Source organism: Uloborus diversus, chromosome 2 (genome assembly GCF_026930045.1).
Source record: "Uloborus diversus isolate 005 chromosome 2, Udiv.v.3.1, whole genome shotgun sequence".
Taxonomy (NCBI): Eukaryota; Metazoa; Arthropoda; class Arachnida; order Araneae; family Uloboridae; genus Uloborus; species Uloborus diversus.
In genome coordinates, this window is record NC_072732.1 from 141,815,332 (window position 1) to 141,830,224 (window position 14,893).

The 14,893-nt window shown below is 33.5% G+C and overlaps 1 protein-coding gene across 1 annotated transcript in view; it reads right to left on the minus strand.

The window, feature by feature from the left end:
* LOC129217378 (serine/threonine-protein phosphatase 2A regulatory subunit B'' subunit gamma-like) overlaps positions 1-14,893 on the minus strand; it is a 40,649-nt gene that overhangs the window by 18,814 nt on the left and 6,942 nt on the right. The window contains exons 4-6 of the mRNA XM_054851668.1: positions 8,021-8,075; positions 3,752-3,864; positions 1,442-1,610 (exon numbers count right to left, since the gene is read on the minus strand). Coding sequence (XP_054707643.1) covers positions 1,442-1,610; positions 3,752-3,864; positions 8,021-8,075 — 337 coding nt within the window. The remainder of the gene's footprint in view (positions 1-1,441; positions 1,611-3,751; positions 3,865-8,020; positions 8,076-14,893) is intronic.

The window sequence follows — 14,893 nt, forward strand, 5'->3', positions numbered from 1 at the left end:
TAAAAAGTACACTTACATCTTTCTGCTTCTCACTGCCTCATATGTAAAATGATATTTTTTTTTTCATTTTATTTTAAAATTCAGTATGTTTAGCTTAGATTGGTAAATTATCTAGTTTGCGAGTCCCGTATTGTCATCAAATCATTGTGCCCCCCCCCCCAAAAAAAATCACATTAAGCAAAAACTGCTGTATTTATTTTTCCAATTATTTTGATGTTATTAGAGTTCCAAGACGAAAAAAAATACAGCAAGGAAATAAAATTTTTGAACAGTGAGTTTTTGTTGGGTCTGAAGAGGATAACTTTTTGTGAATTTCTATTCACAACACTACCAATTTTTACATAAGTTTTTACACTATGGAGATTTTAGCAATTTTTAATTTTTTTTAAATAAAATATTTTTTTCAAACGAAAGTTTCAGAGATAATTATCATGAAATATTTATGCACTACTAATATTGCAGTTAAAACAAATTGATTAGATTACATACTTTTATCTCCAGCATCCTCCTGGACGTTTAAGACACTTTCAAACACTTTTGGACAGTATTTGATGGTAAAAATCATCCATCTTGTTCAAAACCAATTTTGAAAGTCCAAAGGACCAACCCTGATAGCATTATAGTGAAAAGCTCAGTTGGGGATCCTTAGAGCAGGAATTAAAATAGAGGGAGCAAGTCTAATCATTGGCTTAACAAAAGCTGACCCAAGGACCCCAAGTCATGTGTCTCAACAACAATGAATGATTGGCACGTTTTGTGTGAAATAAGCAAAAGAAACCTGATTTCTTCGAACACTTTACTTTAAAATCTATCACGTGACTTGGGGTCTGGGTTTCATGAATGAAAGTCTTCACTCCCTCCACTTTATCTCTTCTCAATAGCCGCGTTCACAACTTACTTTCCGACCCGGTAAATCCCCGCACTGGCTCCGCAAAAAATCTGATTGAAAAATTCCCCGTTTCCAAGTAAAAAGAGGTTCTCCCATTGTACCAGAGAAAGCAGTTTTTACCCAGCATCCTTAGTGGCTAGTAGACGAACTTGTTTTGCGTAATGCATTCTGGGTAAAAACACCGTTTTCACTCCAGAAGCTAGCAGGAGGAGAAAAAATCCACGTTTTCCCCGCAAATAATCCGAATGCGGTGAAAAGCGGGTTTTTTCAGAGTCGGAAGTGTCCATGGAAACGGTCCTAATGGGGGGATCTAGGGGAGTCCCAAGCAGCAACTTCCGGGGATGGCAAATTCACCCTGTTTTGTGTTTTTTTTTACTGAAAATTGATACAAAAATTTAAAGGAAGATGGGCAAGGCTGGCCGTTTTATGTTTTTGCCGTAACTCAAAAAAATCCACAGGAAAAGCTTAGAGATAATTTTATTTCCAAATAAAACTTAAAATAATCACCTATACAGAGAGAGAGAAGGGGAGAAAAAAATTGAAAATTCTTACTACTTCTCTCAAAAATCCTTGACCAGCAACATCATACAAGGAGAGTCCAATTCTTGTCTGATGCAGCCAGACTTTTCTCATGACATAGTTAAAAAAATGTCTAATCGATATTCTGCCATTGGGATCATTTTGCAACAATTTTGCAAATATTTTTGCAGAAAAGTATGGCCTATTATATAAAAGAAAAAAAAATATGAGATTCAATGTGGGGTTAAGTAGTTTAATTACAGCAAATCAACAAGAAATAACAAATATTTTGGCAATCATAAATCATTTTAAAATCCAAATAATAAGATGATGGAAAAGATTTTCTTTGCAAAGCAAAAATTAAATGAAAATAGTAATAATTTTTTGAATCTATGAATTCCCAAACCAGTCATCACCATCAAAACTAAATTTACAAGAGAGAAAAAAAAAACTAAATTATTCGATATTCATCTGACAAAAAGGGTTTTCTCATTTTTTACTGTATAATATGGCTGTTCACTTAAGATTTTATCAATTCTATAGGATTATAACACTTCTTAAATCATTTCAAAAAACAATTAAAAATCAGAGATAACTTCTTTTCAGACGAATACTAATACTTTCCATTACTTTAACAAGAGAAAATATTAATAATTCTTCATTGAAAACTTGAAATAATATGTATTATATAAACTAGAAACAAAACAAATATGGATATTTCTGCCAATGTCCTAGTATTAACAATCAACGAAGTAAATTTAAAAGCTAAACTGAATCTACAAATTCAGACATCCTCTTTTGGATCATTACAATATGTACTAGGTTACAATGGGTGAATGTGCTATATTTTAGTTAATATTATTTTCCTCATATCTGTTTAACTGTATCAACGTATTTAACTGTAACTGTGTTTAACTGCTTTACATTAAGTTTACCTTTTTTCATTTCTTGACTTGCAACCATTCTCAGTTTCATTTTGTTAATTAAAGCTTTAATAAGTATGCTAATCATGTTGTTCATTCATAACAGTGACCTAGCTAATTTTTGACTTTTTTTGAAGAAATATTTCATAAAAAGTCAAAAATATCATTTGGTATGCATTTCAAAACTTACTTAATGTCCACTTTTTTTTTTTGGTTTAAAAGTAGCAACTTTTCCAGAATATGCATCCTTTACTGGCAATGGGGTCACTTTTAGGATTTGTTTTCTCAAAGCAAATAATAATTTTCTCTAACCATCTGTGAATTGAGATGTTTCTATTTTGCCAGGGGTGAAGCTTTTTATAAGTAAAATTGTAGTAGTTAAAAAACAAATTGATGTTTTTTCTTTTGTGTGTGTATTTTTTCATTTCGACAGAACAGTTTTCTTATAATACTCTGGCCAACAACTTTTGAAATCAAGATTCATATTAATGGTCACCTCTTTTACAATAAACTTCTGTGATTGTGTGTTGTATCTGGTGGACTATTTCCCAGTTTAGTTAGAGAACAAGTCATTTCCAGGATATGGCATATTTTTGAACTAAATAGCAATTTTAGTGCTTAATACTTGAAGCCTACTTTCTCGTAAAAGTAAAAGAAAAACCAAAAAAGTATGAAAGAAGGCTTAACGCACACTAAAAATATTGTTAAAAAAAGTCAAAAAAATATTGAGCAATTAAAAATTGGAAAGTAGAGTTTTGAGATGGGGTAAATATGTATCTGTCCATTGCAGCTACATCGGTTGAACTGAAAAGTAAAATAATCCCAATTTGGCAAAAAAGTAGAGATGACTGGTTTCCAAATAAAACAATTCAATCAGTTTGAAAAGAAAATAATAGTTAATAATAACTATCTTCAAACTAAACTCGATTCTTAATCCTTTCATTGTCGCAGACTGCTCTCATTGAATTTTGCATTGCAATTCAGGTGATTGATTTTTTTATTTTTTTTCTCATATTCAAGATATACACTACAATGATGAAACTTTACAGATATCTACTCTGCTGCAGGAAGGTAAAGAGTAGAATCTGCAAATTTTTGTTTTCTCAGTTTTTCTCTTATTTGCTTGTCATCTATTGTACTTTAGTTATAGTTAGTACAAGCTTGCTTATTTCGTTTCCACTGAAAATAAAGCACAAAAACATCAAATTCCAACATCTCCCTGTTATTAATATGGAATCTAAGACATGTTTCTTCAAATAGCTCAAATACTCATTTCTGCAGCAGATACCGCGTTTTACCTTCTCATGGCAGTACTGTCATCTCTAGGGTATAGATTGAATTCATTTATTCCAAGAGAAGCAGCAGCAAAAATATTCAAAAGAGGTTAGAATAGCTGTATGAAATTTAAATTTAATGTTACCTAAATTTGTCATCACATTTGCTAGCAACTTTCTTGAAGTCTAAATAATTAATCATATGGTCTTCTGTTGTGAAAGGTGGAGACTGATTCTGCTCAAGAAGCATCCATAAATCCTGCATGATAAAAAAATAACGTTTTCAAAGGAAAACTTAAACAATAACATAAGACATTATTGTTAAAATTTTCTTTTGATTTTGCTTCTGTGTTATTTCTTTTGATTTCTCTCCCCAATCTATTGTTTGATTTAAAAGGACATGCATGCATGTCAAAGTCCAAGTTTCTTTATTTTCAAGCAAATAAATATTTTATGGAAAAAATCAGATCCTCGGGTACAAACCAGAAACTTCACAGATCTAGATTAATTTATGATTAAAGTGAAAAACAACGTAAATAAAGCACAAATATTGGAGAAGATACAGCATATAGCTATTTCAAGGCTACAATGGAGGCTCTTCATCAGTGCAGAAAGCTCACCAACACAACCAAAAGTTGCGAGAGAACTGACAAGAACCAAGTGGACACCGGTATTTATACCAAGGAGGGCCAACCAATAAGAATACAGGAACAAGACATCAAACAACCAGTCAGCGAACAGCATGTACACTCCAGGCTCAAAGCAGGGGGAGAGACAACCAATCAGAAGCCAGGAGACAAAAAGAGTGCGAGGCACCGAAGAAACGGGAAAGGCAATTATAGAAATTGCTTCCAAATATCATGAAAAAAATGGAGTGCTGGAAAAATCATTGACAAGAAAATGAGAACTTTTCCAAATATAGTAAGCTTCCCAGAAATATAGGTCATAAACCGAAGAACATTTACAAATAATCTTTGCAGATGAAAAATCAAAACAGTGACACAGTAAGATAATAAGAAAGTTAATAAGATAAAATTTACGAACTCAAAGGACCCCATTGATTGCCATAGCAACTGGGGTATTTATAGCATCTCCTGCAAGTGTGGACTTGGTTTCGTTGGACAGACTAAACGTGCTCTCAAGCACCGTCTGAAAGAGCACGAAAACTATGTTAAACATAAAGAACTTGCTCGTTCTTCCATCGCTCAGCATTGTTGGACTTCTCGTCACTGTTTTGATTTTTTATCTGCAAAGATTATTTGTAAATGTTCTTCGGTTTATGACCTCGATTTCTGGGAAGCTTACTATATTTGGAAAAATTCTCATTTTCTTGTCAATGATTTTTCCAGCATTCCATTTTTTTCATGATATTTGGAAGCAATTTCTATAATTGCCTTTCCCGTTTCTTCGGTGTCTCGCACTCTTTTTGTCTCCTGGCTTCTGATTGGTTGTCTCTCCCCCTGCTTTGAGTCCGGAGTGTACATGTTGTTCGCTGACTGGTTGTTTGATGTCTTGTTCCTGTATTCTTATTGGTTGGCCCTCTTTGGTATAAATACCGGTGTCCACTTGGTTCTTGTCAGTTCTCTCGCAACTTTTGGTTGTGTTGGTGAGCTTTCTGCACTGATGAAGAGGCTCCATTGTAGCCTTGAAATAGCGATATGCTGTATCTTCTCCAATATTTGTGCTTTATTTACGTTGTTTTTCACTATAATCATATTGTAGCACAAAGCTTATATGATAATTTTTCATATATACATTAATTTAGTATAACCAGTGATGTTCCCATCAATTTTTCTGAGGGTATACTCCCAGTAATCCACTAAGCACAGTATGCAGAGGCGCCGACTTGCAAAAATTATTGAGGGGGCTAGACATCACCGGGGGTTTAGGTGGTTATGCAATCCCACGGAGGTTTCCCCCCCCCCTCAAATAAAGGTCAGATTTTTGTACCTTGAAAATGCCAATTTACATATTTGCTGGTGTTTAATTTAAACAAACAAATGTGACATGGCGTTTTTACCGTAAAACAATCTAAAAAATGGTACACAAATTTTCTAGTTCAACTAGATTATGTCATTTGTCTTAGAAAGAGACAGTTTTTTGTTCTTTTCTACGGGGAGCCGTGCAGTGCCGTAGCGAGGTATTGAAAAAGGTAGGGCACTTGACTTGCATGGAAGGGCACTCCTAGAGATGCCGACTTTAAAAAAAATATTGTGAAGGGCGGGGGGGGGGGGGGGGGTCTTGCCGCGGGAAATTTTCTAAATTTGAGATAAAAAATAGTGAGCTTCAAAGTTTTTTTTAAAGCATTTTAAAGTCATTTAATCAACGTTAGAACCCCGAAAACTCGACAAGCCTGACACATATTTTTTGGCTTTGAAAAAAGGAAATAATAAATACAAACACGCACAGTATTTTTGTAAAAAGGTAATTTAATTAACGCATGTTTTTTAAGACCAGTTGTTTTTTCATAAGTGATATCGGCTGACATATTCAAGTGTAAACGCAGTTTCTCAATGTCTAGGTCATTTTCGAAAAACTCACTTGATTTTTCAAAATTTGTTTCACTTTTGTTTAATAAAAGCAAGCACTCTTGTTCAACTGCAATGACCTATGTGAGTCCAGTTGATGTAAACCGCCCAGTAATGCAAGATTGTACCATTTCACAAACCTCAATGTATTGCTTTGTAGTACTTAAGGATTTTGAAAGTGCAGTGAGCTGGCTTTGTTGTTTTCATACTTCTTTGGTATACGTCGATTCCGAGGAAGCGAAAGGATCATCATTTTGTGAAGGTTTTGCTCTTAAAAACAATTCCCAAAAGCATTCAAAACTATCACGCCTCCCATTTAATATACAAATCAAACCCTCATATATTTTTTCCAGATCAGCAACACTTAGAAGGGCGCGCCGCAGCGCTGCCCACTAGCAACAGACTTGACCCGTAAGTTCGCGCACTGGGACAAATTCTTAGTGTGCTTGCAGCACCGTAACATCATCATTGTTCACACCACTCGTTTTCAGTTAACCTGCTTACTACCATAATAATTATTTGTTTTAACTCATTACTGAATGCATTTTACAAGGTAAACTATCTTCAAATAAGGAAAATAAAAGATAAATTTATGAGTTTAGAAAGCATAAAATGACTAATAATTTTCTTAATTTATTGGAGGGGCTGTGCCCCCTCAAAAATACTTTTGAGGGGGCTGGGGCCCCCTCAGGCCCCATGGAGTCGGCGCCACTGACAGTATGTATATGCAATCATATACATAAAATGAAAATTTTAGAAGCGTGAGGTTACACGCTATTTGTCTAAAATAGTTTGAGAGTATATGGCATATATATCCATTATACGGCGTATATATGGGAACACCACTGAGTATAAAATGACCATCTTAATCAGGGTCCTTTAAGATTGTTAGTTGAGAGAACCAATTTCATTAATTTAAGCAATACAGTGCAAATTGAACAATTTGAAGCAGAAGGAAAAATATTTTAACCATCCAAAATGAACTTAAAAAGTAATTGATTTCTGTTTGATAACCAATGTACTTTAAGATAGAATAACAAATTTTACAAGATTTTTGATTTAGTTTTACCAACAGATTTCACTCAAATATTCAAATTACTATAAACGTCTCTGCTCTTAATTAAAACCTCTAATATTGCCTTTTTAATGAGCAATCTACAGTTAGAACATTTCCAACTTTTCTCCTCAGTTTATAAGCGTGAATAGAAGTGAGGTCAGTTGCGATGGTAAGCAGTCAATGAAATGCATTTTATAGGGCAAAGAACAAACTTTATAATTGCATGCTTTCTAGAATCTAGGGGAGTGAGATTGATCTCTTTGATCATTTGAATAACTGGTCTGCCCCCTTTCCATTTTGAGCTGGATATGCTTCAGCCTCAGTGTCTTTCTATCATTAACCCTATCATAATATCTCCCATTTTGGGCATTTGGAGGTATGCTAACCTTTTTTAAAGGTACAAATTGGTGAAAGGATTGGTTACAGGAGATTTTTTCCAGCAGCTCCCTACCAGTTAATTTCAAGGTTTAGAATCGACCCACAATCCCATTAAAGTGCTAAGTTCTTCTCAAGCTGGGTTGTCTGGGTCTCTTTGACGTGAGACTGCTGAAAATGTGAACATTCCTTGACACAGGTATTATAAAAAAACTTTTTGATTGTGAAACGTTATTTTAACTGAAATCTATTTTTATATTTTGATCACCACTGTCATATAGACACCCTATTGACCCCTAAACATTCATCAAATTCTTTGAAAACTTTCTAGACCCCAGGGGCTTGGTATTGACCACTTTGGAAAAATCTGATCTTAATTATTATTAAGTAGATAAATAAAACACATTAATATCTATTACATTATATTATTATATGAAAGAGTAGTAATTTCATACTTTCAAGTCTTCATTATCAAGCAATTCTCTGTTTTTCCTCTCAAGGAAGACAGCCCTGTATTAAATAAAAAATCATTGCTGAGTAATTGTCAATAATAGAAAAAGCAATGTTGAATGGGAAAATTTTGTATGCACAATGTAACAACTTCCCAAAAATATTGAATTTGTAGTAATTTCGCATTTGGAAACATTTTTTCAGCTTACATGTGCCACCCATACAAAATGATTTAATGGTTCTTATCAGAAAAATGAAGTGTTCAATTCTATTTGTTTATTATTTTATCAGAATTATTGCTTTGCAAAATTGTCTAAACATACTAAGTTATTTTTAGACAAGTTAGGCTAAAAGAATAATCAATGAATAAAACAAAATAAATAAATAAGTAAAATAAATAAATTTAGTAAAAAAAGGGGGGGGGATCTTTACTTTATTATGCTTCACTCCTCAATAATAGACAATATTTGCATGAAAGTTTAATACAGTGAAATCCCATTAAACGAACTTCAAGGGACCATAAATTTTGTTCGTTGTAATGAGAATTTCATTATAATGAAATTCAAGCAACGTACTAGAAATTAAATCAGGACTGAAATTTTATTTCGTTGTAAAGGAAATTTCGTTATATTGGTATTCGTTGTAACGGGATTTCACTGTACTGACCTAGATGAGAGAGATAAACTTTTAAGTTGTCCCACAAAATTTGTGGAGGAAAGTATGCAAAAAAGATAAATGAATTACAAAAATAAGAATTTGTACAGTCTGAAAACGAAATGTATGAAATGGGCAATCAGCCAAGCTAAGACAAGCAAGGGAGAAGGAAAAATAGAGATAAGATATGGAAGCATCCTTTTTATAATTTCAGTACTGCCTCATTGATTTATTGCATCCCCAAAGTTGAAAATGGAGATGAAGCAAACAGAGTTTCAATGAAAACAACAAAAAGAAAATGAAATGTTTTCGTTTCGTACAAATATGTAAAAGCAAAATGGTAAGCTCAAAGTTATGTTATAAAAAAATATCAATTAATTTTTGTAGTGAGAATCATAATTTTTGCAGCGCCACGAACAAATTATCATTTTTACAAAACCGCATCTAAATAATTAAGAGGCAAAAGTGCACATCTGTAACGAACAAACTATCATCCCTGTAAACTAATTGATGCGTCGATTTCGGCCTATAAACTTGATTTCCCATATCATCGGTGTGGTCCGACTGTAAGTCTTAAAATCATATGCAAGTAAGTAATTTTATACAAGAAATATAAACAAAGGGCTCAAAATCACAAACTGGGGATTTAAAAGATGTTCACTCTTTTCCTTATGCAACAAAGATATAAGTTAGAGTGTAATTCAAAAATATGCACAACCCTTAAAATGTGACAATTCTTGAAAATATCTGATTGCAATTATTCATTGAGATAATACAGAAGAGGAAAATACGCATTATTAATTGCTTAGAAAAAAAATTGAAAAATTTAGTTGAAAAATATTTTATTTTTATTTCATTTATTTATTTTTAGTTAATTTTTAAGGATTTTTTCATGATAAGTAAATGATGTTAGGTATTCACATTTACAAGGGGTCATTTTTAATTTCGCAGAATGGAGAACAAGGATAGTAAATTAAAATGCAATGTTATTTTTCTTTTTCAATCTATTCACTTGCAACTCAAAAACACTTCTCAGATCTATCAGTAAATTTGTTTTTATCTGCATAAAAATAAAAATAAAATAAATCTTTCACCGAAAAATAAGCTGAAATTGCTTATTTCACTTCATTGCTTGTAAATTTATTCCCACAAGTTTTTTTTTTTTTTTTCATTTTGAGGAACAGGTAGTATTTCTTCGGGACCAGGTTTGGACTATTGGGTGGATGATTCTTAATATCAAAGCCTACTTTGTGCAGGGCAGCCAATGCAAGACGACTCTTGTGAACTGGAACATTGTCATGAGGAGCAACAATTTTTTTCAATTTTTCTTCTTCTTTTTTCGTTAATTGCTTCTTTAAACTGTTCTAATATTGAAGCATAACATTCTTCCATTATATGGACATCTTTATCTTCATAATCGATCGATAATACTCCTTCTGAATCCCAAAAGATCGCCGCCATGTGGTTTCCAGCTGATTCAGTCACCTTAAAGTTCTTGAGCGGTGCTGTCCCTTTTTTATGCCACTGTATGGAGTCTTGCTTAGACTCAGGATCATAAGGATAGACCCAAGTTTCATCCCCGTTAACAATCCGCGCCAATACACGATCTTTATCCTCTCTACAGAGGTCTTCATGTTTTCAATTTTCTTCCCAAATAAGTTGCTTGATTGGCGATTGTTTAGAATCTAACGATGCAGTTAAGATAAAACTCTATATTTATACTAATGAAGAGTCACAGAACACCTGAAGGCTAAAAATATCCCCACCACTTAGTCCCATCCTCGCCATTCCGCGAAATTAAAAACGCACCCTCGTAAAAATGACTATCCATTTCTTTCCGTCTTCAATTGGTTTACTCCTGTCAGTCTTTTTCTTTCTTCTCTGGATTATATCTTGGCTATTCTTTATACTATTTCCTCTTTCATTGACCAACATTTTATTGGAGGTTTTTTTTTTAATTGTTTTTTAATTATAAAGACAAGAAAATTCACTTGAGAATGTTTTTGAATTAACAGCATTATTGAGCACTGAGCAATGATGAATTGCTTTTTGTCCTCACTTTACCACTTTTCATTTTCCTTTGATTTTGCAAATTAACATAATGACGAGAATGTCTAGCTCAATGTTTTAAATATTCATTCTGAGATTAATTTTCATTGCCGTGGTTACAAATGATTTGCATTCATTCAAAGCTTAACTCAAGCAGATTTTACATTTAAAAAAAAGAGGGGGGGTGTAAAATCATGCTTTTTCAGGAAAACCCCCTACATAGATGAATTTAAACAGCAAAACTTTATATACATACAAATTTTACAGACATCAATATCAAACATTATTGATAAAAAATTAAAAATGGTATATGCTATAAATATAATTTTATGATAAGTGTATGGATGCAAATTGGCCATAATATCTTTATTTCTACTTTCTAAATAACATTTCTTTTTTTTATAGATATGCCTCATGTTACATAATCTAGGAAATCACCAGTCATAATATATGACGGGTGTGAATTTCGTTTCCATTCCATTTGTAGAAAAAAGAAACACAATGGGTAGGGTCCTATTGCAATTTGAGATTGCAGAAAACATAATTTGAATTCAAGACATAAAAATTCAAACAAATGCCAGGGGCTGAATGAATTTTTCTCCCCTTTATTTATATTTTTCATTTAGAAAAATTTGGTTACCATTCTAACCAGGGAACTACACAACTTCAGTAATCATGAAAAAAGTTCAAAATGGTTGCATTTGAAAGAGTATATTTAGACTTTTTTTTGACTCATGAACTGTGTGCCCTCGTCCCCGAGATACGGGATCTTAAAGACTGCCAAACTCAAGAAAAACTGCCAAATTTAAAGACTTGGAAAGAAATTTAAAACACCGCTCTATTTCATCATCTCCATCTTGCAAGGCATCTCATTTCCATTTTGGGTCATCTGCAATGCATGTGAAAGACGTTTGCATTAATATTTAAATTGTGCATGTTAAATTAAAGAATCACCATCAAGCTTATGAAGTCGAAAGTAGATAGCTTTATTCAGGGGAATGACAACTTCACAACGAAATTATACACAAATTTTAGAATTTCATTCGTGATAATAATACATTTCAGAATATTAATGTATTTTAAGTGCATTAAGTGAATTATTAAGGAAATATGTTGTAAGTAGTTCTTCGTAATCTGGGAGAATTACTATGAATAAGTACAAAAAACAGGTTAATTTGAGCTCATACAGTATATAGATAATAAAATAGATAGTCACTCATGCTGAAATAAAATTGTCATGCATTATGGTATCAGTTATTATTATTATTTTTTTTTTAAAGTGATAATCAATGCATGAAGTTTTATTGTCTGACTACTGTGAGGAAAAATATTTAATGCTTAATTTAAAATGATCTGAAAAATGAACAAACTATATTCAAAAAAATATATATCGAAATCAAGGACTAGGATCAACTAAAGACACTATGTTGCAAAAAGCAACTTCTAACAATTTAAAACTGTTCCAAAAATAAACTAATAGTATTTTTGAAGTGTTAATGGGATGGAATGAAGGACCAAGTCAGAAAAAACAAACGAAAGAAACAATATGACAAACACATAGCAAAAACATTAATTGTTCTTGAGCCAGAATTGAAATGACGTTAAGAATAAACTTTAAAGTACTTGAAACAACAGTCTGGCGGTAAGATGTTCAAATTAATAAATGGAAATCAATACTTGTTATTACTTCGTTTACTATATTAATGAAAAATCAAAATGCACACAAATTTTTATCACCAAAAGCTGTAAACTATACATATTTTTAAGATCATTTCAGGAACAAAATAAAAGGAACAAGTTAAAACGGCATAAAATCAATTAAAAATACAAATACAAAAGTGACGACCAGCAACAGGCTCTGGGCCCAGCTAGACTGGTCCTAGTCAATTTACAATCCCCAGTGAAGATCAATGGCCCTCTTAAAACTATCTACTCCCTTGCTCGTTACCACCTCTTCTGGTAAACTGTTCCAAGGTTCCACTACCCTGCTATAATAATAATTTTTCCTAATATTCATGTTAGCCTGAGATTTAAATAGCTTAAAACAATGACCCCTTGTCCTGTTTTCAGTGCTAAACTTCAGCCCCGTAACATCTTTCATTTTAATAAATTTAAACAACTGAATCATGTCCCCTCGGTCTCTTCTTTGCTCAAGACTGTACATTTTTAACCTTCTAAGCCTGGAATCATAGTCTAAGTGAGAAAGTCCATTTATTAGCCTTGTAGCTCGCCTTTGAACCCTTTCCAATACATTAATGTCTTTCTTAAGATAAGGAGACCAAAACTGAACAGCATACTCCAAATGAGGTCTTACCAAACTTCTAGATAAGGGCAGAAGAACTTCTTCAGATTTGTTTGAAATAGATCTATTGATAAACCCAAGCATCTTATTGGCCTTGTTACTAGCAATGCTGCACTGTTGGCTAAACTTTAAATCCTGACTTATTAAGACCCCCAGATCAGTAACTTTGTCTGCCTGACTAATGACTGAACCTTGCAAATAATAACTTGTACACTTATTTCCATGCCCTAAATGTAGCACTTGACATTTCCCAACATTAACAGCCATACCCCATTTATCAGCCCGCTCCGTAATATGATCTAGACCTTCTTGCAGCTGTTTTGCTTGTTCTTCATTATCTACAGTCCCCATAACTTTGACATCATCAGCAAAACAATTCATGTTCCCAGAAATATTTTTGTGAATATCGTTCATAAAAACAATGAACAAAACAGGCCCTAACACTGATCCTTGAGGAACCCCGCTTAAAACCTCACTCCAATTAGAATAATTTCCCCTTACAACTACCAATACAACAAATACAACAAAATCAATAAAATCACTGACACTTGATGAGTCCTAAATATCCACATTGCATATGTACACTTCTAAAATACTCTCATTTTCTACAATACAAAGTTTAACACCGTCGTTGTTTCTTGGTTAGTTCTTCAATAACTTCATCTGGTTCTACAACTATATCTTTGTTGATACAAAGCTGTGCTAATCCATTTAAGCGTTCTTGCATCATTGTGCTTTTTAAATAGGATTTGAGACAGCGCAATGTTGAAAGCGATCGCTCTGCGGTAGCAAAAGAAATAGGCAGTGGGATACGATCTTGTAATCACTTACGTTTCAAATGAGTTCCTAACTAAAGAAAAAATCAATGCCGAAAAGGAGAGAGGGGGAAGTTTTAAATGACCTCTCGTCATCCCTGCTTACTTTGGAACATACTTCGTTTTCTCAAAGCGCGTTCATCTTCGTTCGAACAAAAAACGAGCTGATGAGTGCCTCACATGATTTCCTTTTAATCCAATTTATTGTCATTTTCCTATTATTGGTAATTTTAATGTGATTGAATAGTTTACTCTCTAAATATCACCAACTGTGGCCAAATTAAAACCAGATTTAAAAAAAAAAATCGCCAAATTTGTCGCCAAGTTGGGGACCAAAGGACTGGCGATATATCGTCAAGTGTCCACCAAATTGTAACATCACTTGAGTTTACATCAAAATTAACAATGATTTCCCCCCAAAAAGGGGCAAAAGATCCCCTTAAAATCACCCGAATGCAACCAAAAGGGGAGGTGCACAACTAGACCCCACTAGGAGTCTACGTACTAAATCTCAACTTTCTAGGACATACCGTTCTTGAGTTATGTGACATACATATGCACATTCACACATACATACATACAGACGTCACCAGAAAACTCGTTGCAACTAACTCGGGAATCGTCAAAATGGATATTTCCCGTGTTTATACGTTCTTGGGCACTTATCCACGTGTGGTCGAGTGGAAAAAAAAACTCAACATTCATTTGGGGGTGAGCAAAATAGAAATTAAGGTCGATTTTTGAGTGAAAATTTTTTTGCGAATACAATACTTCTTTTTTTGTAAAAGGAAATAAAAAAGAGTATTTTTGCAAATTGTTCAAATTAGCGTTCTGGGGGGGGGGGCATGCGCCCTGTGGGTCCCCCTCTGGTTGCGCTTCTGCCCATAGTGTCTATTTTCTCCAAGAGCGATAGTGCCCCCCCCCCCCAGATGCGAGAAAAATATCCCTAAAAACAACTCCCTAAAACTTAATGGGGCAGTCTCTGCCATGACTCCTTCCCTCCCCCGGTAATTACTCCCCCTCCCCCGAGTAAAATATTTACTTATCTTTCACGCACT